This window comes from Armigeres subalbatus, chromosome 1, assembly GCF_024139115.2.
Source record: "Armigeres subalbatus isolate Guangzhou_Male chromosome 1, GZ_Asu_2, whole genome shotgun sequence".
NCBI lineage: Eukaryota > Metazoa > Arthropoda > Insecta > Diptera > Culicidae > Armigeres > Armigeres subalbatus.
This window is the reverse complement of record NC_085139.1, coordinates 3,413,959-3,439,878: the sequence shown is the minus strand read 5'-3', so window position 1 is coordinate 3,439,878 and position 25,920 is coordinate 3,413,959. Positions and strand designations below refer to the sequence as shown.

The 25,920-nt window shown below is 42.7% G+C and overlaps 1 protein-coding gene across 2 annotated transcripts in view; it reads left to right on the top strand.

Moving 5' to 3' along the window:
- The window catches only part of LOC134219848 (uncharacterized), a 35,189-nt gene extending 9,668 nt beyond the window's left edge, over window positions 1–25,521 (top strand). For both annotated transcript variants that reach the window (XM_062698745.1, XM_062698737.1), the window contains one exon: window positions 23,983–25,521. In XM_062698745.1, the coding sequence (XP_062554729.1) occupies window positions 23,983–24,467 (485 nt within the window). In that variant the 3' untranslated portion in view covers window positions 24,468–25,521. The remainder of the gene's footprint in view (window positions 1–23,982) is intronic.
- The last annotated feature ends 399 nt before the right edge of the window (window positions 25,522–25,920 follow it).

The window sequence follows — 25,920 nt, the reverse complement described above, 5'->3', positions numbered from 1 at the left end:
TCTCATTTTTACCTTTCACTACTCACTTTTCACCTCTCACTTCTCAAACTTTCCACTTCTAAGTTCTAACCTCTCACTTTTTACTTCTCAATTCTTACTTCTAACTTCACACTTATGTCTTCTCACTTTCCACAATTTACTTTTCACTTTTTGCTTTTATTTTCTCACTTTTCATTTCTAACATCTCACTTCACAATTCTCACTTCTTATCTTTATCTTCTTACTTCTCACTTTTTATCTTTATCTTCCTTCACTTCTCACTTCTTACTTTTCATTTCTCATTTTTCACACTTTCCACTTCTCACTTATTACTCTTACTTCTCACTCTTCATCACCCCACATCTCTTTCTTCTCAAATTTCTCACTTCTCACTTTCACTTTTCCATTCATACTTCTCACTTTTCATTTTTTACTACTCGCTTCTCAATTCTTACTTCATACTTCTTACTTCTCACTTTTTACAATTTACTTTTCACTTTTTGCTTTTATTTTCGCACTTTTCATTTCTCACATCTCACTTCACAATTCTCACTTCTTATCTTTATCTTATTACTTCTCACTTTTTATCTTTATCTTCCTACTTCTTACTTCTTACTTTTCACTTCTCATTTTTCACTTTCACTTACCACTTTTCACTTCCCTCTTATTACTCTTACTTCTCACTCCTCACCCCACATCTCTTTCTTCTCTAATTTCTCACTTTCACTTTTTAATTCATACTTCTCACTTTTCACTTTTTACTTCTCGCTTCTCATTTCTCTCTTCTCACTTCTTACTTTTCACTTCTCATTTTTCACTTTTCATTTCTCACTTTCCACCTCTCACTTATCAATTCTAACTTCTCATTTCTCACTTTTCACTATTCACCTCCTATTCCCTATTATGACATGTGCGAAATGTCTCATTCCTCACTTCTCGCTGCACACTTCATGTAATTCCTGCTACTCATAACTCCCAATATAAGTTTTGCCTTTCTCGTATACTAAGTATACGTAAAGGCTATATGTTCACTCCAAAAACAAACTTTTTATAGAAGGCTCGGAGACCCATAGTGTTATATACCAATCGACTCAGCTCGACGAATTGAGGTGATGTCTGGGTGTGTGTGCGTGTGTGTGTGTGTGTATGTGTGTGTGTATGTGCGCACCAAAAGAGCAAAAAGTTTAGCTCACTTTTTTTGCACTTGCCCTCAACCAATTTACTCGCAACAGGTTGCATTCGACGCAGTATACTGCCCCATTGTTTCCTATTGAAAATTGGCCGGATCGGACTATGGGCTTGGAAGTTATGACCAAAATACTTTTCCTCATAAAAAAGCGCGTAAAAAAGTCTAGCTCACTTTTAATGCACTTACCCTAAACGGATTCCCTCACAACAGGCTGCATTCGACGCAGTATCTTACTCCATTGTTTCCTATTGAAAAGTGGACGGATCGGACAATGGGTTTGGTAGTTATGGCCAAAATACTTTTTCTCATAAAAAAGCGCGTAAAAAAGTCTAGCTCATTTTTAATGCACTTACCCTGAACGGATTCCCTCACAACAGACTGCATTCGACGCAGTATACTGCCCCATTGTTTCCTATTGAAAATTGGACGGATCGGACAATAGGCTTGGTAGTTATGACCAAAATACTATTTTTTACCGCACGAGAAAGGCATCATCACCGCTAGGTGGATTAATCTGGGTTTTTTTTTTACTTTTGGTCAAACGGCATTTGGCCAAATGGCCCGACCCGAAAATTCAAGAGCCTTTGAATTTTATGAAGTAAGAAAAAAAATCGATTTACAGAACATCGAGTTAGAGAGAGTTCACTGCAATCAAAAGTTTCAATAAAACTGGCAAATTGGTGGAGAGTTCGCGAGTTTGATTGATATAAAAATCGCAAAAATCCATCAAAAGATATAGGCGCTACTAACGTTTGAAATCTTACATAATTTCGTGACGGTTCCCAGTTTAGAAAGTTCCGTTTTACATCCTGTATCCGAGTCTTCCCTTAGACGTATTTCACGTCAAAAATCTGAAGTTGATGGAGTTCTTAAGTAGGCTATAGTTGCAAATAATTTGCCTTCAGAATGTATTTAGTGATGAAGTACCCTAATTTATTGTTTACCGATGTTTGGTCCGCCTATTTCTATATCTCCGCAATAATGTTTGTTGATTACAAATTAGAATTGCTCAAACTTCTCAAATCATCTGTCAAGCTTCCTGTTTGATCGGATGAAATCGTGCTAAATTTATTTGCAATTAGTTGGAGGCATTTATCGAAAAGTACACTTTTGTTGGAACAAGCCACTCGAGAATAATTTTTGACCTCATTGACGCTCAGAATGTTGGGAGGGTAATGATTTATTTTATCGATTTTTGATTCTATACTAAAGGAACTTGGCCACAGATTTTGTTTTTCTGATGCAGTAGGTGTTTTAAAACTCTCCTAATAATAAAAGACAATACATTTTACGGAGGAAGTAAGATTGGCAACAAACAACCACGTGTATCATGATTTAATTGTCTGTGCTGCCGCTCGGAAATCGAATATGGAAATAGTTCGAACGAATTGATCTCGTTCGAAAGTTTCGGTCGTCCGTAAACGACAAGATTTAGGGTGAACATCTGTTCTAATTGAAAACTTTAGCGAATGTTGCTTATATACACCTGGACCAGCCAGTTACACGAAGATACGATAAGCTGGAGGAGACTAAATGACTGGGAATATGTGAATGTCGACCAAAAATAGCGACGACCTATTACAACGCCACTCGGGAACCTAATGTAGGCGTTGTGTGTGATATGAAAAATAAGAGACCGGAGGAAATGTAAATGAGAGGTAGTGGTGCATGGTGATAACACTGGCGGGCGAACATCACACATAGCAAATTTCACGTGCTTCATTGCTTTTGCAATCTATCTATAACGGAGTGACGACGAAAGACGTGCGCAAGCATCAGCAAAACGTTTTATCAGCGTCCGGATGGATTGCACTGCGGACTATCATTACTCTAATGTTGAATAATTTTTAATTTTCCTCCCAGTTTGTTTGTGTATGTTTTTGTTTTACAAGGGGTAATGTTTGATGCACTGATCCAGTGGCACGCGTTTTGGTAGATCGAGGAAACTGATTGTGTGACTAGGGGGAGTCATCGTTCGTTGATTTTCGCCTGTTGGAATGCCGAACATTTTTGGCCTCCTGTCACGTCATTACTATCATTTTATGTTGAAACAAATAAGGCACTTTGGTGACATCATCTCGTACAAAAGATGGCTATCTTCGAGTCGAGTTTTTTTTGCTAAATTACCAAAGTTCTGACACACTTCGTAACACTGTGAGGTCTTTGGGCCTTCTAAAAGAAGTTTGTTTCTCGACCGAACATATATTGCCTACGTACACTTAGTATTCGAAAAGAGCTAAAACTATTCATATCTGAAAATTATACAAAGTCGATTTCAGTTATTCAGAGGAAAATGAACTTATTTTCAATTTACGCATTTAATGCGAAGAATCACCTCTAAGGGGGATTAATAGCAGAGATATACAAAATAATGATCTTGAAAACCTAGTTGGTGAATAAATAATGTAGTCCATGTTTCGTGAAAGTGAAAATGGTTTTCCTCTCCACACCAAATGTATCTGGGTTAAACCACGATAACAAACCAATGGAGACGAAGTGCAAAACTTGGAGTGAAGCTGAAACTTTTGATGCGGAAAATTTTAGTTCGCCTTGAATTCGAGAGTCATCGCTGCGTGAGCTTCGGTATTGCATGGAGGCAACGCTCTGCGCGCCGTTGCTGTTTGAGAAGCCGATGAAAGGATGATGAAGAAGCAACACAAAATCCGCCGCCTACTCGCTCCGGAAAACCTCAAACAAACTACCTCGAACGTAGCAGGCTCACGTATGGTAAAAGAAAACTATTCACGTGCTTCGAGACGGGAGGATGGGGTTAAATGGTATAAATATGCAAAAACCATTCGGTTAAGAAGAGCGCATATCTTTTTATATAGTCCAAAAATCAATGGGTTAATTATTGAATGCCCTTTTATTTCTAACCTCCGGTAAAAGACCCGATCGAGATGAGACTGACTTGCGATTCACGGTAGAAAATGTTCACTCCAAAAACGAACTTTTTATCGGATATCCGGAGACCTATTAGTGTTATGTATACAAATATCATTCGACTCAGCTCGACAAACGGAGATAAAATGCGATTTTATCAAAACTTTTGATATCTATGGAGATGTATCAATGTGTGAACAATATGTTTATTCTGAACATCTCTAGCGACTCTCTACAAAAAGCCATGCCAATGGAAACCCGTCATCCCTACAGCTCACGCGAATGATTTGCAACTCGGTTATATCCGAATCAGATGTTCTAGGTTCTTCAAACTGTTCTGGAATTTGGATCGAATAGTTTACCAGGTCAAATGAACTCGATACAAATCTGACAGCATCCAATCTTGTCCAAACAGCTCCCTTGGGCCTCCGCGCATACTTTACATTGCAGTTATACCCAAACCAGATGTTCTAGGTTCTCCTAATTTCTCTGGAGTTGTCTTGTCAAATGTTGAGTCAAGTACCCTCCGGTGTTTTTAGTGCGTATGAAACCAAATTATATCACTTTATTCTGTACGTCAAACCAGACCGAAAATGTCGAGGAAACATTTTTCATCTATTTTTAAATTTCAAATTAAACAATGTTCACCTTTACTTTCGATATCAACCCAATTGCCTATTTTTCGAGTATTAGCCACCCGTCATGGTCCATAATTCACAATGTTATGAAAACTCCGGTGTGAATATGTACACTATGTGGAAGAATTTTATTTGAAAAATGTATTGGAGAAATTGTATAAGGGGTCTCCAGTAGCCTTGCGAGCAAAGGCGTAGGATTGCCAATCCGGAGATAATGAGTTCGATTCTCGGTCCGGTCTAGGATGTTTTCGGGTTGGAAACTTTCTCGGCACCCTGGGCATAGTGTATCCATTGTACTTGCCACACAAGGGGCGTGGGCAGCAGGGACTATGTCCAAGGGCTTGACGATCCCTCCCCAGGCCATCTGCGAGTTGTGGGGCTTGCCTAGGATGTGGTGGGGTTTGACAGTGGGCCCTGTTAAACCTCTATAAAAAGCTGCATGTATCCGCAAGTAGGCCCCACCAAAGCGACCGTGTGCCGCTCAAAGCGCACAAGCCAAAGTCCTGGTGTTAGGTGGGACGCTAAACAGCCCTGACACGACGGCCCTCCGACGAGACAGGAGGTTTGCGCTGGCCCAATAAGCCGCCTAGAAAACCAATCATTACGAACAATATAAGAGATAATGCGACTCGATATAATCGGCAAAGACCCAGGCGACGAATACAGGATCACGATTGGAAGCTTGGAACATGGAATTGCAAGTCGCTAGGTTTCGCAGGTTGCGACAGGATGATCTACGATGAATTACATCCCCGCAACTTCGACGTCGTGGCGCTGCAGGAGATTTGCTGGACAGGACAGAAAGTGTGGAAAAGCGGGCATCGAGCGGCTACCTTCTACCAAAGCTGTGGCACCACCAACGAGCTGGGAACCGGCTTCATAGTGCTGGGTAAGATGCGCCAACGCGTGATTGGGTGGCAGCCAATCAACGCAAGGATGTGCAAGCTGAGGATTAAAGGCCGTTTCTTCAACTATAGCATCATCAACGTGCACTGCCCACACGAAGGGAGACCCGACGACGAGAAAGAAGCGTTCTACGCACAGCTGGAGCAGACATACGATGGATGCCCACTGCGGGACGTTAAAATCGTCATCGGTGACATGAACGCACAGGTAGGAAGGGAGGAAATGTATAGACCGGTCATCGGACCGGATAGTCTGCACACCGTATCGAATGACAACGGCCAACGATGTATAAACTTTGCAGCCTCCCGCGGAATGGTAGTCCGAAGCACCTTCTTTCCCCGCAAAAATATCCACAAGGCCACATGGAGATCACCTAACCAAGAAACGGAAAACCAAATCGACCACGTTCTAATCGACGGTAAATTCTTCTCCGATATCACGAACGTCCGCACTTACCGAAGTGCGAATATTGAATCCGACCACTACCTCGTTGCAGTATGCCTGCGCTCAAAACTCTCGACGGTGTACAACACGCGTCGAAGTCGGACGCCGCGGCTTAACATTGGGCGGCTACAAGACGGTAGACTAGCCCAAGAATACGCGCAGCAGCTGGAAGTGGCACTTCCAACGGAAGAGCAGCTAGGCGCAGCATCTCTTGAAGATGGCTGGAGAGATATTCGATCCGCCATTGGTAGCACCGCAACCGCTGCACTTGGCACGGTGCCCCCGGATCAGAGAAACGACTGGTATGACGGCGAATGTGAGCAGTTAGTGGAAGAGAAGAATGCAGCATGGGCGAGATTGCTGCAACACCGCACGAGGGCGAACGAGGCACGATATAAACAGGCGCGGAACAGACAAAACTCGATTTTCCGGAGGAAAAAGCGCCAGCAGGAAGATCGAGACCGTGAAGAAACGGAGCAACTGTACCGCGCTAATAACACACGAATGTTCTATGAGAAATTAAACCGTTCACGTAAGGCCCACGTGCCACAGCCTGATATGTGTAAGGACATAAACGGGAACCTTCTTACGAACGAGCGTGAGGTGATCCAAAGGTGGCGGCAGCACTACGAAGAACACCTGAATGGCGATGTGGCAGACGAAGATGGCGGTATGGTGATGGACCTGGGAGAACGCGCGCAGGACATAATTCTACCGGCTCCGGATCTCCAGGAAATCCAGGAGGAGATTGGCCGGCTGAAGAACAACAAAGCCGCTGGGGTTTACGAACTACCGGGAGAGCGTGGTAAACACGGTGGTGAGGCACTGGATAGAGCGCTGCACTGGGTCATTACCAAGATTTAGGAGGAGGAAGTATCGCCGCAGGAGTGGATGGAAGGTGTCGTGTGTCCCATCTACAACCGCGCAATCACATTGCTGAACGCCGTCTACAAGGTACTCTCCCAAATTTTATGCCGTCGACTAGCACCAACTGCAAGGGAGTTCGTGGGGCAGTACCAGGCGGGTTTTATGGGCGAACGCTCCACCACGGACCAGGTGTTTGCCATTCGCCAAGTACTGCAGAAATGCCGCGAATTCAACGTGCCCACACATCATCTATTCATCGACTTCAAAGCCGCATATGATACAATCGATCGGGACCAGCTATGGCAGCTAATGCACGAACACGGTTTTCCGGATAAACTGACACGGTTGATCAAAGCGACGATGGATCGGGTGATGTGCGTAGTTCGAGTTTCAGAGGCATTCTCGAGTCCCTTCGAAACCCGTAGAGGGTTACGGCAAGGTGATGGTCTTTCGTGTTTGCTATTCAACATCGCTTTGGAAGGTGTAATACGAAGAGCAGGGATTAACACGAGTGGTACAATTTTCAATAAGTCCGTCCAGCTATTTGGTTTCGCCGACGACATAGATATTATGGCACGTAACTTTGAGAAGATGGAGGAAGCCTACATCAGACTGAAGAGGGAGGCTAAGCGGATCGGACTAGTCATCAACACGTCGAAGACGAAGTACATGATAGGAAGAGGTTCAAGAGAAGACAATGTGAGCCACCCACCGCGAGTTTGCATCGGTGGTGACGAAATCGAGGTGGTAGAAGAATTTGTGTACTTGGGCTCACTGGTGACTGCCGAAAATGACACCAGCAGAGAAATTCGGAGACGCATAGTGGCTGGAAATCGTACGTACTTTGGACTCCGCAAGACGCTCCGATCGAATAGAGTTCGCCGCCATACCAAACTGACAATCTACAAAACGCTAATTAGACCGGTAGTCCTCTACGGACACGAGACCTGGACGATGCTCGTGGAGGACCAACGCGCACTTGGAGTTTTCGAAAGGAAAGTGCTGCGTACCATCTATGGTGGGGGCAGATGGCGGACGGTACGTGGAGGAGGCGAATGAACCACGAATTGCATCAGCTGTTGGGAGAACCATCGATCGTTAACACCGCGAAAATCGGACGACTGCGATGGGCCGGGCACGTAGCCAGAATGTCGGACAATAACCCGGTGAAAATGGTTCTCGACAACGATCCGACGGGCACAAGAAGGCGAGGTGCGCAGCGGGCAAGGTGGATCGATCAGGTGGAAGATGACTTGCGGACACTCCGTAGACTGCGTGGTTGGCGACGTGTAGCCATGGATCGAGCCGAATGGAGAAGCCTCTTATATACCGCACAGGCCACTTCGGCCTTAGTCTGAATAAATGAATGCCACACAAGATACATACTCATGCAATATGGCGGGCATCGAAAAGCTTTCAATTAATATCTGAGGAAATGCTAATAGAAGACGAAGAAGAAGAAGAATTGGAGATAACCACTTTCCTTCGATGGGACTCGAACCCATGTACGCTAGACTGGTGCTTTTCACCAACAAACCTACGAAGGACCTCCGTCGGAAGATGATATTAGCATTTCCACATCATTGTTATTATTTAGGTTTAGTACTTACCTTTCGGTGTTGAACTTAGTCTGTAGATTAAAAAAACACCTTAATAAAGATTTAAAAAAAAATTTAGTACTTACGTTCAGTTACTGTTGTATTGGGATACGTTTAGAAATTATCAAAGATAGTCAAATCATGTTTCGTTATATTGAATTCGTGGATCGTCGGACCTGCAATATAAATTTAGTATCAGTGCATTGAATGTTGGATATTGAGATGGAATTTATTAAGCAATAAGGTCAATCAATGGAAATGCCAATCGTCATCTACGCAACTGCCACCACTAAGGCTCTGTCTCATTTCCCGAATCAAATTTAATTTTACTTAAAACTGACAGTTCGAAAATTTAAAAATCACCCGGCCATAAGAATGGCTGCGTGCTACCCAGCAATTCCAATAAGACATCGATCGAGAATGATTCGATATCTGTCAAAAGTAATCCTGCTCATCCAGCAGGGTTATTCGATAATTAATGAACTGTCACTTTTAATTTGAGTTTAATCATACAATTGAGACAGACCCTAACTGCTATTACGTTTTAAGGTGCCGAATAAGGAAAAGGTTATTGAACGGGAGTATAAGAGACGAAAATGATTCCCAAATGAGACTTTTTTTACGAATTAAAACGTTTGTGTTGACAACGTTGTGTTCAGTTCGATGTTGAAATGATAGGCAGAAGTGGTTGCAATGAACTGCCCTAGCTATCATCGACGCGCTCCTCCAGATGCCAAAAGGAACGGAACCAGGAAGCCTCTTTTGCCCGCTAATGGATTTGACTACCAGCCACCGATCTACGATAAATTTCTGTAAATCATGACGATTAATATTAAAAAAAACTGTGCCCATTCATAACCGGCAATATCTTTGGAACCGGGTCTTCTTGATTCCAGAGCTGTTGCTAATACCGATCAGGAGCTTTTGGATAAACACAACTTTTAGAAAACTCCATCAAGATGGAGATGGCTACAGCTGGCACCCCACGTGAATATGTACTGTCAGTATAGTGTATAATTTCTACACTTCCAATAGGACTACCCTTTTTGTACCTAATTTGTCAAAAAAAAATCCTGAGGACTGATTTTTGTAGGAACTAGCTTAGCTTGATTGACTGTCGTAGTGACTAGTCATGATTAGCCGTGAAACAACAAATAAGCACGGCTCATCAATTGAATAGTCTTCTTGGGATTAGAAAGCAAGTTTCATTAATTCAAGACCAATAACGAAAATGGTCAATTTTAAAGTTATGTAATTGGTGAATGAACCTTCCTAATGCACTAGAAAAAAGTTACACATTGTGCATTAGGGTTCATTTGGACCCAAGACTTCATCACTATCATACAAACTTAAATTTCAACCGATTTTCGATCTTTAGGCACCAATCGAAAGTTCCTAGAATAAGCCCATGGGGAACTCTATAGTCCCCGGGAACCTGTACTAAAGGGATACTGTATGTGCTTCTCAATTTCGCACCTAATTTTCGATTTTCTTGTTATGAAACATAAAATTGCTTGCACATATGTGCTCTGATGATCCCAACTGTATTTGCTATCTTGTATACGCCATTTCTTGGCAATTTTATCCTTTGAGCGGGCATCAGAAAGTCCTCTGGAAGATCCGGAACATTCGTAAAAGAGCCAATTCCAAAAGTTCATCCCAGAGCTTTGCGATTTTTTCGTAATAATCAATCCTGGCGAATTATGAATGTAATCAATGATGATGATCTTCTGTGACCTTCAAATGCTTCAGAAACGGTCCTTCGGAAGATCTGGAACATCTGTAAAAATAGCCAATTCCAAAATTTCATCCCAGAGCTTCGCCATTTTTTCGTAGCAATCCATCCTGGCGAATAGTGAGTGCAATCAATAGTGAAAGTCTTCTGTGACCTCCAAATGCTTCCGAAATGGCCCTCCAGAAGATCCGCAGCATACGCAAAAGTGACCAATACATCCCAGATTTATGCAATTTTACCATAACCAATCATGCCGGCGAAATGTCTGTGCAATCAATTGTGAAAGTTTTCTGCGACCTGCAAGTGCTCCCGAAACAGCCCTCTGGAAGAATCGGAACGTCTGTGAAAGTGGCCGATTAAAAAAAAATCATTCCAGAGCATCGCTATTTTATTCGTAACCATCCATACAGGCGTCTTTTGACAAATGACCCTCCGGGAAATCCGAAACATCCTTAAAAGTATCCAATTTCAAAATTTCATCTCAAAGCTAATTTTTGATATTGTTTATATCAGCGAATTGTTTATACCATCAATAGTGAAAGTCTTCTCCAGTAGCCTTGCGAGCAAAGGCGTAAGATTGCCAATCCGAAGGTCTAGGTCCGGTCTAGGATGTTTTCGGGTTGGAAACTTTCTCGACATCCTGTGCTTAGTGTATCCATTGTACTTGCCACACAAGATACATACTCATGCAATGGCTGGCATAGAAAAGTTTTCAATTAATAACTGAGGAACATCTGTAAAATAGGTTAATCCTAAAAAATCATCCCAGGGCTGCGCATTTTTGTTAGCATTCATAAAGGTAAATTATAAGTGAAGGTGATAGTGAAAGTCCTCTGTGATCTACAAAATTTAATAACAATCGTTTTTTTTTTAAAACATTGTTAATGGTATTTTACGTCCGCAATCGACAGTGAAAATTCTCTTTCATCGCTAATGATTACAAAACGGTCCTTCAGAAAATTGAAGACATCCGTTGAAATGATTAATTCCAGAAATTTATTTCAGAGCTCCACATTTTATTTCAAAACCATCCATAGCGGGGAAGTAATTGTGCAGTCAATAGTGGAATATCAGTGAAAATGAACACCAAAAGTTCATTCGAAAGCTTTGCGAATTTTCGCTTTCCTTTATATTGGCTAACTAGTTGACCCGACAGACTTTGTCCTGCATAGTAGGCGAAAATGCGTTGCGAACTGACCATGCAAAACTCCCATACGAATCCTTATTTTAGTTTTTCAAGATTTATACAACTTTACTAATAATTTTTGACTGAGGAAATATTATATAAACCCGTCGGAAACTATAATGAACGTAACTGCTGAAGAAATGAAGAAAATTCATTCAGCCGTTTTCGAGTTATGCGGATACGAACACAGACCATTTCATTTTTATTATATAGAACAGCGGTTCTCAACCTGGGGTACATGTACCCCTGGGGGTACCTTCGCCGAGCCCAGGGGGTACCTCGGACAAAAATGCATAATGGCTGATTTCTATCAAAACTTATTGATAAAGATTTGATATATGTTTTTTTCAATTTAAATTTTTTTCTAGTACATAATATGTATAGCTTACTGATCGCTATACATATTATGTACTAGAAAAAAATTTAAATTGAAAAAAACATATATCAAATCTTAAAGACTATTGAATCCTTCCCTCCACAACCAGTACAGTAGATGAAAGGCTGTGGGAGAAAAGAACAAAAGGACAGAACAACGAATTAAAAAATCTTCTATGCTATCTACCTGATTGAAACAAAATGTTGAATCTGAGGTGAGCCAACCAATGGCTGAAAAGCTCAATAATAATAAAAAAAAAAGTTGAATGATATGTTAAGAATATGCTTCTGAACTAAAATTTCAGAGTTATACGCGTTTAGAAGCCTCCATTTGAAAGACATGAAGGCTTTTTTCGAAAAGCTCAGTTGCTTTGAAAGCCTCCTATTAAACAGCTCGCAGGACTGCTTTCAAGAGGATCGAAGGATTTCTTCCAAGAGGTTCGGAAACCTACTTTCAAGAGGTTCAGGGGCCTCTTTTAAGGAGCCCAGAGCCGCATTTCAAAAGCCTTTCTTTCAAGAGGCTGATAAGCCCTATTTCAAAAGGTTTTGAAACCTCTTTTCAAGTGGTTCGGAATCCTCCTTTCAAGTGGTTCGGAATCCTCCTTTCAAGTGGTTCGGAATCCTCCTTTCAAGAGGCCCGGAAGCCTCCTTTGGAGAGGCCCGGAAGCCTCCTTTGGAGAGGCCCGGAAGCCTCCTTTCAAGAGGCCCGGAAACCTCTTTTCAAGAGGCCCGAAAGCCTCCTTTCAAGAGGCCCGGAAGCCTCCTTTCAAGAGGCCCGGAAGCCTCCTTTCAAGAGGCCCGGAAGCCTCCTTTCAAGAGGCCCGGAAGCCTCCTTTCAAGAGGCCCGGAAGCCTCATTTCAAGAGGCCCGGAAGTCTCCCTTCAAAAGGGCCGAAAGCATACTTTCAAGAGGCCCGAAAGCCTACTTTCAAAAGGTCCGAAAGCCGACTTTCAAAAGGCCTGGAAACCTCCTTTCAAGAGGCCCGGAAGCTTCCTTTCAAGAGGCCCGGAAGCCTCCTTTCAAGAGGCCCGGAAGCCTCCTTTCAAGAGGCCCGGAAACCTCCTTTCAAGAGGCCCGGAAGCCTCCTTTTAAGATGATGATGATGATGATGACGATACTACCATCTATTGTAGCAAGGCACCTGTCGATAGCACTGGCCATATCTGACAAACGAATTGATCATGATTGCACTATTGTTTGTATTTCATCAAACTCCTGTATGAAGGGCCAAAAATGGGTGGGGTGGTTCCATAAGCAGAGACACTTATGCAAATCCACGGGATGAATAGAGAATCTCCTTCCAGAAGAAAGTTCGTACACACAATAATATAATCTAGCCCTCGTTTCCCAGATTGACCCAATAGATGGGGAGAAGAGCCCGCCCTTTATCCACGAGATGTTAACAATAGGAAGTTGGCGATTCCACTCTTCCTATCCAAATCGCTTCAATCGGGTGCCCTGATGGTTGTATATGTACTTTTTTATATAAATTATTGTATATGATGGGATATAATGTAATTGTGTATAATGGAATTCTCTCACCAAATTTCCGTGCGTGAAAAATACAATGTTTGATGGTCGAGATCCTTTCTTCACACCAGTGTGTTTTGATAATGCTTCGGTTTTGAGCCAAGGTCTTGAAAAGCACAGACGTCTAAGACGGGACACGAATGGTCACTATCAAAATCAATTTTCTTCGTGGGGTATCTTGATGGCATTCGATTTGTCAGTGATATTTGAATGTAATACCACATTTTATCCATTTCCGCTTCCACCCACATCAACTGGAAGGGGTTCGTCCATAGCCTGCTTCTGATTTAGCTGTCGGTCCCACGATACGCCGCTATAGCTCTTTCAATCCTTCCTTGTAGGCATTGCTGGGTCTCCAGGTTCGAAATCATAGGCACTCATCTGCGACTCGGTGCACTCCGGTCGACCAACGGAATGCCGACTTTTGGCATAATAATAAGATCCACAGCAGTCGGCGTCATAATCGCTTTCGTATTGGCTTACACGACGTTGAACGGTTCTGATCTGCGAAGGTACTCGGGCGGGACAACTCGATTGCATCACTTCCGAACAGCCTCTACGGACTACAAAAACCGAGGGGAAGGACCACAAAAATCACCTCGGGAAAAAAATTTTAATAGCAAAATCCATTTTTTTTTCTGTCCCAAAAATGTGAAGTGACATATGACATCAATGACTGCTACGATTCTTCACCCGGAAGCCTCCATTTAAGAGGCCCGAAAGCCTCCTTTCAAGAGGCCCGGAAGCCTCCTTTCAAGAGGCCCGGAAGCCTCCTTTCAAGAGGCCCGGAAGCCTCCTTTCAAGAGGCTCGGAAGCCTCCTTTCTAGAGGCTCGGAAGCCTCCTTTCTAGAGGCTTGGAAGCCTTCTTTCAAGAGGCTCGGAAGCCTACTTTTAAGAGGCTCGGAATCCTACTTTCAAGATGCTCGGAAGCTTCTCTTCAAGAGGCCGGAAGGCTCCTTTCAAGAGGCCCCGAAGCCTCCTTTCAAAAGGTCCGGAAGCCTCCTTTCAAGAGGTGACTTGGGAGCCAACGTTCAAGAGGCTAAGAGGCGTCCTTCGAAGATGTTTAGAACCCTTAAGTGGCTCGAAAGCCACATTCCAAAAGGCTCGGAAACTTCTCTCCAAGAGTTTGATATAATGAAAATTTCAGCCAACTTTAGAGAGAGTCATATATCCTGTTTTCAGTTCCTTTTTCCATATGTTATGAGTTACACTAATTTTCATTTACAGCAAAAAAATAGGGGGTACCTCAACTGATGAATAAGTGCGAAGGGGTACCTCTCAAGAAAAAGGTTGAGAACCGCTGATATAGAAGATTATGTATGGAATCAATAATGGAAATTATCCGCAATATGCAATGACCATAATAAAAGTCGAGTCAAATAAGAGACACTGAAAACGGCCTTACTGTTGAGATCGAAATACGTATCTGTCAATGGTACTATCAAGTGGTGGAATTAAATGGAATTGTACAAACTCGTCCTATGACAAGTAAAGACATTCCAATAAAAGCTCAAAATAATTTTCTTATCAATAACAATAAGTCCTTCGTAAAATCCGAAACATCCGTAAAAGTGGCCAATTCCAAAAGTTAGCGTAATAGATCATTATCAGCCAACGACGGCGGTGTGGCGGATTTCCTCCTCGAATTCCTTCGAAGCTTCTCCAGACGCTCCTCTGGAAGTTCATCCAGAACTTCCTCCGGCAGTTGCTCCAGGAGTTCCTCCGGTAATCTCTTAGGAAGTTCATCAAGTAATTCCTCGGAAGGTTCCTGAAGGCATACCTCGGAGTATTCTTCCGGAAGTTGCTCTGGGAACTCCTCCGTAAGATCTTCCGGAAGTTACTCCGGGAATTCCTCCAGAAGTTTCTCCGGGAATTCCTCCAGAAGTTCTAAAGGAAGTTCCTCCGGGAATTCATCCAGAAGTTTCTCCGAGAATCCCTCCAGAAGTTCCTTCTTGAATTCTTTTTGGAATTGACGGATGTTCCGAAGCTTTCAGAGTAATAACGGGATTGGTGGTCATATGGCTACCACTTTTGCCTCATACACAGGAGATCGTGGGTTAAAATCCCAGGCCCGCTCCATTCCTTCTACTTAGTATCTTTCCATATACTTCTCATGTTCTTTATTTATTTATCATCAGACTAAGGCCGGAGTGGCCTGTGCTGCACATAAAAGACTTCTCCATTCAGCTCGGTTCAAGGCTGCACTTCGCCAACCACGCAGTCTGCGGAGGGTCCGCAAGTCGTCCTCCACCTGATCGATCCACCTTGCCCGCTGTGCACCTCGCCTTCTTGTTCCCGTCGGATCGTTGTCAAGAACCATTTCAACCAGATTACTGTCCGACATTCTGGCTACGTGCCCGGCCCACCGCAGTCTTCCGATTTTCGCGGTGTGAACGATGGATGGTTCTCCCAACAGCTGATGCAACTCGTGGTTCATTCGCCTCCTCCACGTACCGTCCGCCATCTGCACCCCACCATAGATGGTACGCAGCACTTTCCTTTCGAAAACTCCCAGTGCGCGTTGGTCCTCCACGAGCATCGTCCAGGTCTCGTGTCCGTAGAGAACTACCGGTCTTATAAGCGTTTTGTAGATAGTCAGTTTGGTACGGCGGCGAACTCTATTCGATCGGAGCGTCTTGCGGAGTCCAAAGTACGTACGATTTCCAGCCACTATGCGTCTCCGAATTTCTCTGCTGGTATCGTTATCGGCGGTCACCAGTGAGCCCAAGTACACGAATTCTTCAACCACCTCGATTTCGTCACCACCGATAGAAACTCGTGGTGGGTGGCTCATTGACCTCTCTTGAGCCTCTTCCTATCATGTACTTCGTCTTCGACGTGTTGATGACTAGTCCAATCCGTTTAGCTTCGCTTTTCAGTCTGATGTAGGCTTCCTCCATCCTCTCAAAGTTACGTGCCATGATATCAATGTCGTCGGCGAAGCCAAATAACTGGACGGACTTCGTGAAAATCGTACCACTCGTGTCAATCCCTGCCCTTCGTATTACTCCCTCCAAAGCGATGTTGAATAGCAGACACGAAAGACCATCACCTTGCCTCTACGGGTTTCGAAGGGACTCGAGAATGCCCCTGAAACTCGAACTACGCACATCACCCGATCCATCGTCGCCTTGATCAACCGTATCAGTTTATCCGGAAATCCGTTTTGTGCATTAGCTGCCATAGCTGGTCCCGATCGATTGTATCATATGTGGCTTTGAAGTCGATGAATAGATGTGTGGGCGCGTTGTATTCGCGGCATTTCTGCAATACCTGACGTATGGCGAACACCTGGTCTGTGGTAGAGCGTTCACCCATAAATCCCGCCTGGTACTGCCCCACGAACTCTCTTGCAATTGGTGTTAGTCGACGGCATAAAATTTGGGAGAGTACCTTGTAGGCGGCGTTCAGCAATGTGATTGCGCGGTAGTTGCTACAATCCAGCTTATCGCCCTTTTTGTAGATGGGACACACGACACCTTCCATCCACTCCTGCGGCAGAACCTCATCCTCCCAAACCTTGGTAATCACCCAGTGCAGTGCTCTAGCCAGTGCTTCACCACCATGTTTAAACAGCTCTCCTGGTAGTTGGTCAACTCCAGGGGCTTTGTTGTTTTTCAGCCGGCCGATCTCCTCCTGGATTTCCTGGAGATTCGGAGCCGGAAGTCGCATGTCCTGCGCGCGTGCTCCTAGGTTCATTACCATACCGCCACCGTTGTCTGCCATATCGCCATTCAGGTGCTCTTCGTAGTGCTGCCGCCACCTTTGGATCACCTCACGCTCGTTCGTAAGAAGGTTCCCGTTTATGTCCTTACACATATCGGGCTGTGGCACGTGGCCCTTACGTGAACGGTTCAACTTCTCATAGAACTTTCGTGCGTTATTAGCGCGGTACAGTTCCTCCGTCTCTTCACGGTCTCGATCTTCCTGCTGGCGCTTTTTCCTCCGGAAAATCGAGTTTTGTCTGTTCCGCGCCCGTTTGTATCGTGCCTCGTTCGCCCTCGTGCGGTGTTGCAGCAATCTCGCCCATGCTGCATTCTTCTCCTCAACTAACTGCTCACATTCGCCGTCATACCAGTCGTTTCTTCTGATCCGGAGCCACCGTGCCTAGTGCAGCGGTTGCGGTGCTTCCAATGGCGGATCGAATATCTCCAGCCATCTTCAAGAGATGCTGCGCCTAGCTGCTCTTCCGTTGGGAGTGCCACTTCCAGCTGCTGCGCGTAGTCTTGGGCTAGTCTACCGTCTTGTAGCCGCCCAATGTTAAGCCGCGGCGGACGACTCCGACGCGTGTTGATCACCGTCGAGAGTTTTGAGCGCAGACATACTGCAACGAGGTAGTGGTCGGATTCAATATTCGCACTGCGGTAAGTGCGTACGTTCGTGATGTCGGAAAAGAATTTACCGTCGATTAGAACGTGGTCGATTTGGTTTTCCGTTACTTGATTAGGTGATTTCCATGTGGCCTTGTGGATGGAGAAAGTGCTTCGGACTACCATTCCGCGGGAGGCTGCAAAGTTTATGCATCGTTGGCCGTTGTCGTTCGATACGGTATGCAGACTATCCGGTCCGATGACCGGTCTATACATTTCCTCCCTTCCTACCTGAGGGTTCATGTCACCGATTACGATTTTGACGTCCCGCAGTGGGCATCCATCGTATGTCTGCTCCAGCTGCGCATAGAACGCTTCTTTCTCGTCGTCGGATCTCCCTTCGTGTGGGCAGTGCACGTTGATGATGCTATAGTTGAAGAAACGGCCTTTAATCCTCAGCTTGCACATCCTTGCGTTGATTGGCTGCCAACCAATCACGCGTTGGCGCATCTTTCCCAGCACTATGAAGCCGGTTCCCAGCTCGTTGGTGGTGCCACAGCTTTGGTAGAAGGTAGCCGCTCGATGCCCGCTTTTCCACACTTTCTGTCCTGTCCAGCAGATTTCCTGCAGCGCTACGACATCGAAGTTGCGGGGATGTAATTCATCGTAGATTATCCTGTCGCAACCTGCGAAGCCTAGCGACTTGCAGTTCCATGTTCCAAGCTTCCAATCGTGATCCTTTATTCGTCGCCTAGGTCGTTGCCGATTGTATCGAGTCGTATTATCTTCTATGTTGTTCGTAATTTGTTGTTTTTAAAGGCGGCTTATTGGGCCTGCGCAAACCTCCTGTCTCGTCGGAGGGCCGTCGTGTCAGGGCTGTTTAGCGTCCCACCTAACACCAGGACTTGGGCTTCTTATGTTCTAGCAATCGCTAGAACTGGAAATGGACCTTCATACCTTTCCATCTTCTATCCTATACCTACAAAATTTTGACTAGTTCTATCAGGTAACTATTAGACTTAGAACTCGAAGTGAACGAAAAGCTCGTTTCGGCATCCAATTACAATATACGTGTTTTTGTGATCGTGATGAAATCTTGGGTCCAAATGGACCCCATTGCACAATGTTTCACTTTTTTGTGGCGCCTCTCCTAGATGTCGCTGGAAGCATATTTTCTCGGGGAATCTTAGTTTCCAAAAGTAAAAGTCAGAATTTTTCAGATTTTTATCTCGTTGCGTTACAAAGTTACAGTGTTGTGCACTACGAAGGTTAAAACACGAACAAATGCGAAAGATTTTGAGCTCAGCGAATGACGCAAATGATCTTGGTGGAATGATTTTTGTAGGGATTTTTGAAAAATTTCGGCTCTTGAGGAGAATGGAAATCTGAAACGACTAGAGCCCAATTGTTTGGAAATCGATCGCATAGTTATAAATTGCGTCGAGAGAGTTTGAAGATGAGGAAATTGGGTTGGTTTAGTCTTTGGCATTAGTTTAGTATTTCATCTAGCTATGGGCGGTTAACCAACCGATTAAAATCGAAGAAGATACGAGTCTAGATCATCCATTGTTCACCAAATATCACAAAAGAGCATGAATTAAGTGAAAGCAAAAAACGGAAACTTCTTCAGATTGTCAGTGATCTGGCCAACTAGGAAGATCGTATCTAGGTACATATGATCGGAGGAATGGCTATCAATCGACATTGGGGAATTCAACCCTATTTTAAATTAGCCGGCACCCTGATGAACCGGATGCATCTGCTGTTGCGGCTGAATCGTTATTGGTTCAATATCAGGAAGGAGTACGATGACCTATTGCGTTCTTCTCTCGCAAGTATCCTCACTTATCCCATTTACCCACTGACCACAGTGTATCTTAATTTTTAAATGTAATTACACTGAAGTTTTTTTTTACGCGGTTTTTTTTTTGCGCGGTTTTTTTTTACGCGGATATTTTTACGCGGTACCGACGTAAAAAAAAACCGCGTTATTTCAAAAAAACGACGTAAAAAAAACCGCGCTATTTAATACAAAACGACGTAAAAAACCTATTGGGGAATTAGAAAATTTTATATGTTGATACCTACTGGGGACTTATGAAATTTTAAATAGGTGCTTATAATGGACGGGCTTCTTCCTTTTGTTTGCTAGGTGTTGTTTGTAGGTCATAGTACGCTAGTATGGATCGTGATATGGTACATGGTTTTTGTGATATAAAACCAGGAATGTCTTCCGATCTATGCTCAAACTCTTCCAAGAATCTCCTGAAATAAGGCCTTGAGATCTATGAAATAATGCCTTGAGATCTATAAAGATCTGTCCTCTTGTTTCAAATATGGTGCATGCTCTGTGTGGTTCATAGAATAGATTGTGTTCAAAGCATAAGTTATTGATCATCCAAAAAAATCCCGAAGCAAGGCCTTTAGATCTACACGCGTAACCAAAGATCTATCAGCCTGTTTCAAATATGGTGCATGCTCTGTGTGGTTCATATAATAGATTGTGTTCAAAGCCTAAGTTATTGGTCATCCAAAAAGATTCCGAAGTAAGGCCTTTAGATCTATACGCGTAACCAAAGATCTATCAGCCTGTTTCAAATATGGTGCATGCTCTGTGTGACTCATAGAAAAGATTGTGTTCAAAGCATAAGTTCTTGGTCATCCAGAAAACTTCCGAAGTAAGGCCTTGAGATCTACACGCGTAACCAAAGATCTATCCGCCTGCTTCAAATATGGTGCATGCTCTGTGTGGTTCATAGAATAGATTGTGTTCAAAGCATAAGTTATTGATCATCCAAAAAAATCCCGAGGCAAGGCCTTTAGATCTACACGCGTAACCAAAGATCTATCCGCCTGTTTCAAATATGGTGCATGCTCTGTGTGACTCATAGAAAATATTGCGTTCAAAGCATAAGTTCTTGGTCATCCAGAAAACTTCCGAAGTAAGGCCTTGAGATCTACACGCGTAACCAAAGATCTATCCGCCTGCTTCAAATATAGTGCATGCTCTGTGTGGTTCATAGAATAGATTGTGTTTAAAGCCGAAGTTATTGGTCATCCAAAAAAAATCCGAAGTAAGGCCTTAAGATCTATACGCGTAACCAAAGATCTATCCGCCTGTTTCAAATATGGTGCATGCTCTGTGTGGTTCATAGAATAGATTGTGTTCAAAGCCTAAGTTAGTGGTCATCCAAAAAAAATCCGAAGTAAGGCCTTTAGATCTATACGCGTAACCAAAGATCTATCAGCCTGTTTCAAATATGGTGCATGCTCTGTGTGACTCATAGAAAATATTGTGTTCAAAGCATAAGTTCTTGGTCATCCAGAAAACTTCCGAAGTAAGGCCTTGAGATCTACACGCGTAACCAAAGATCTATCCGCCTGCTTCAAATATGGTGCATGCTCTGTGTGACTCATAGAAAAGATTGTATTCAAAGCATAAGTTCTTGGTCATCCAAAAAACTTCCGAAGTAAGGCCTTCAGATCTACACGTGTAACCAAAGATTTAACCACCTGTTTCAGATATGCTACATGCTATATGTGACTCATAGGATAGATTGTTATCAAAGCATAAGTTCTTGGTCATCCAAGAGATCCTTGGAGTAAGGCCTTTAGATCTACATGCGTAAACAAAGATCTATCAGCATGTTTTAAATATGGTACATGCTCTTCGTGGTTCATAGAATAGACTGTGTTCAAAGCATAAGTTCTTCTTCTTCTTTTTGGCATTACATCCCCACACTGGGACAGAGCCGCCTCGCAGCTTAGTGTTTATTAAGCACTTCCACAGTTATCAACTGCGAGGTTTCTAAGCCAAGATACCATTTTTGCATTCGTATATCATGAGGCTAACACGATGATACTTTTATGCCCAGGGAAGTGCTTTGTAGCCGCGCGTCTTACCGCACGGCTAAGGAGGGCATAAGTTCTTGGTCATCCAAAAAAGTTCCAAAGTAAGCCCTTTACGTCTACACGAGTAACCAAAGATCTATCGGCTTTTTTCAAATATGGTACATGCTCTGTGTGGTTCATATAATAGACTGTGTACCTCGCCTTCTTGTCCCCATAGTGATGGGCGATATACAAAGGCGCGATCTGGTGGTGACCGATTCATGAGAGAATGTGCAGGTTGAGGATCAAAGACCGGTTCTTCAGCTTAAGCATAATCACCGTTTAGCCTACACAACGGAATTCTGCCCATACCCTGAGGGAAGTTAAGGATGCCATCAGACAGCTAAAGACCAATAAAGTAGCTGGTAAGGATGGTGTCGCAGCTGAGCTCATCAAAATGGGTTCCAGAATCCAGAGATCCAAAGGTCTTACTTCGGAAAATTTTAGATGACCCAGAACTTATGCTCTGAACACAATCTATTCTATGAGTCACACAGAGCATGTGTCATATTTGAAAAAGGCGGATAGATCTTTGGTTACGCGTGTAGATCTAAAGGCCTTGCTTCGGATTTTTTTTGGATACCAATAACTTAGATTTTGAACACAATCTGTTCTATGAGTCACACAGAGCATGTACCATATTTGCAACCGGCGGACGGATCTTTGGTTACGCGTATAGATCTAAAGGCCTTACTTCGGATTTTTTTGGATGACCATGAACTTAGGCTTTGAACACAATCTTTTCTATGAGTCACGCAGAGCATGTACCATATTTGAAACAGGCGGACAGATCTTTGGTTACACGTGTAGATCTAAAGGCCTTGCTTCGGGATTTATTTGGATGACCAAGAACTTAGGCTTTGAACACAATCTTTTCTATGAGTCACTCAGAGCATGTACCATATTTGAAACAGGCTGATAGATCTTTGGTTACGCGTATAGATCTAAAGGCCTTACTTCGGATTTTTTTTTTGATGACCCAGAACTTATGCTCTGAACACAATCTATTCTATGAGTCACACAGAGCATGTACCATATTTGAAACAGGCGGACAAATCTTTGGTTACGCGTGTAGATCTAAAGGCCTTGCTTCGGGATTTATTTGGATGACCAATAACTTAGGCTTTGAACACAATCTGTTCTATGAGTCACACAGAGCATGTACCATATTTGCAACCGGCGGACGGATCTTTGGTTACGCGTATAGATCCAAAGGCCTTACTTCGGATTTTTTTGGATGACCATGAACTTATGCTTTGAACACAATCTATTCTATGAGTCACACAGAGCATGTACCATATTTGCAACCGGCGGACGGATCTTTGGTTACGCGTATAGATCTAAAGGCCTTGCTTCGGAATTTTTTTGGATGACCCAGAACTTATGCTCTGAACACAATCTATTCTATGAGTCACACAGAGCATGTACCATATTTGAAACAGGCGGACAGATCTTTGGTTACGCGTGTAGATCTAAAGGCCTTACTTCGGGATTTTTTTGGATGACCAATAACTTAGGCTTTGAACACAATCTATTCTATGAGTCACACAGAGCAAGTACCATATTTGAAACAAGAGGACAGATCTTTATAGATCTCAAGGCCTTATTTCAGGAGATTCTTGGATGAGCTTGAGCATAGATCGGAACACATTCTTGGTTTCATATCACAAAAACCATGTACCATATCACGCGTACTATGACCTACAAACAACACCTAGCAAACAAATAGGAAGAAGCCCCGTCCATTATAAGTCCCAATTTAAAATTTTCTAAGTCCCCAGTAGGCACCGGCATAAAAAAATGTTCTAAGTCCCCAGTGGGCACCAACATATAAAAGTCCCCAATAGTTTTTTTAACGTCGTTTTTTAAAATAGCCCTTTTTTTACGTCGTTTTTTTTAAATAACGCGGTTTTTTACGCGGTTTTTTTTACGCGGTACATGGAGCGACGTAAAAAAAACCTTAGTGTATAAACTTTCCCTTATGTCCAGTGTTGTAAAATGTCATTTGCATTCGTTTGTATATTTTTTCCAGAACTTTTTCCAGAAGATAGTTATCAATTCATTATGTATGACGAACTTATAGCGCTTAAATGTGCCTACAACTTTGTCTAACAAGACATTGCCGTAAATATGTAATCTGGGGCGTGGGAGGCAAAATGTCATTCAAATGACATTATGTCAAATGACACGTGACATTTTGGAGAGTTTTCACTCTCCAGCCTAAGATGTTATATTTAGATCAATGTACCCTTGGACAAAAATATAGCCCTACTCAAGCGTTATGAGTACATCTAAAAATATGCAATAAATTTGGCTTCTAAAGAAAGTTATGAACAAATTAGTCAAATGACATGCAGATGACATTTTACAAGCCTGCTTATGTCATTAGGCAAAAAAGCTATTGATAATATGATAATGAATCGATCCTTGTTCATGTTTGTACCATTACAGAACTCCGTCGTCAATTGGAGCATGCATCCCGCATCGGGATGGTCTTATCGGCCAAATCTTCACCAAGGAACTACGGTGGCCCCGTTGTTGGAGCTGCAGCTGGCGAGCGAATGGACAGCTCCTCGTGCCATGGCACGAGCAGCGAGGACAGCGAATCGGACAGCTCCTCCTCGACGAGTTCCAGCAGCAGCGACAACGACAACGATGACAGTGCCAGCAGCATGAGTGACGACGAGAACGATGTTGTCCGGCGAGGAGCGGCCCGCGACAGCGACCGAGAACCGTTGGTCGTTGCGATGGACGGCGCCGACGAGGTTGGCATCCCGATGGAATCGAACGGCTACCATGATCTGCAGAACGGCGACCTGCTGGCCGACGACGAGGATGGACTGAGCGATGAAGAAGGCATGGCCAACGGACCGGTGTCGCCGCGAAGTGGTCAAAGCATCAACTCTCCTCCGCCGCCTCCATTGGTGACGAACTGAACTGCTCAAAATATTAGGTGGGATGCTTGCTTATAATTTTTTGCTACTTTTATTATTTCAAGTTTATTAACAACCACAACTGATAGTCATATTTTAGGTAAGCCTAAGTTAATTTCTCAATATTTGAGAACCATTTTTTTCACTTTCATCGTTTTATCGAATCATTGAATAGATTTTAGAGATTTATTAATATAAAGCTTCTTCGTGAATGGTTTAATATAGATTTAAAGAATAAAAATGAAAATATTTTCAACAAAAAGTGAACCCTCAATCTACTTGTGAAGAACTAATGTTATACAATTTAAGGTTTTTGTTTTGTTTCAAGCGGCGAATGAAAGCGAGACAAAACAAAAATGAAATAAATATGTGATTTTTTAATTATAAGAATAATCGCGTTGAAAGTAGAGACATGTGACAGGCAGAATCAACAAAAGGGAACTTCATTGAAATCATCCTTCTTGTTTCGTCTATTTCAAGTGGGAAAACATTGCACTGGTCATCAAAGCTTAGTAGGAAAAACTCTTACGACCTACCTACTTTGATATTGAAGCTTTGATTTTGCTTTTCTTTTTAACATTTCCTCATTATTTTTCTTTTATTTTTTCTATGTTGTATTATTTATCACAAAATCGTAACTAAAAACTGAAATAAAAATCTATAATTTGGATGGGTTTAAATATGTTTCCAAGAATCTTATTATTTCATTAAATTTCGTTCATTGAATATTGGTTTAATTCTCTTGAATAAAAAATCGGCTATTGAGATTAAGTACACAATCATAATTTTAGAGCATTTTACTATGAAATTCCATCAAAGCATCCCATTGAATACAAAAATATCTGATTTATGACAATTTTGTGTAAACATGAGATTGTGCATTATTGGGAGACATTTTAGAAATTTAGTTTTTATTTTTCCAATAGGGTAACTGTAAATATTTTGGCTATGTTCCTACTTTTGCCAGTTTCTCGCATAACTTAAAAAATAAAGCAATTTCCGAGGGGTTTATCAGCTCCAACATGAGATATATCCCTTATGAAACTGATCGATATTTTTTTGAAAAAAATACATTTTTCAGGGTTGGCCAAACTAAGCACTAGGGCGGCCAGAACCGGTACACTTCCCCTATTATGTTTTTGTTACACCAATTTTGCGTAGAAATATTGCTCTATCTCCCACATTTTAAAATTAAATTATTTTCCTATTATGTACCGAGATTTTTTCAACTGAAATATTGCGGTGACATTGTGGATTCCAAATAAGGTTCTTCTAGTGATCTTTTCCATATTTCCATATTTACCTCGCCGAATTCTTCGAATAAAGAATCGTGAGAAAATAAACATTGTCGCAACAAAAAATTTAAGACATTAAAAGATACAGAATAGCGGGAATCATATTGAAATACCGCTTATAATTTAGTTAAATTCTAAGTGAATTCAAATTTCTGTCTTGA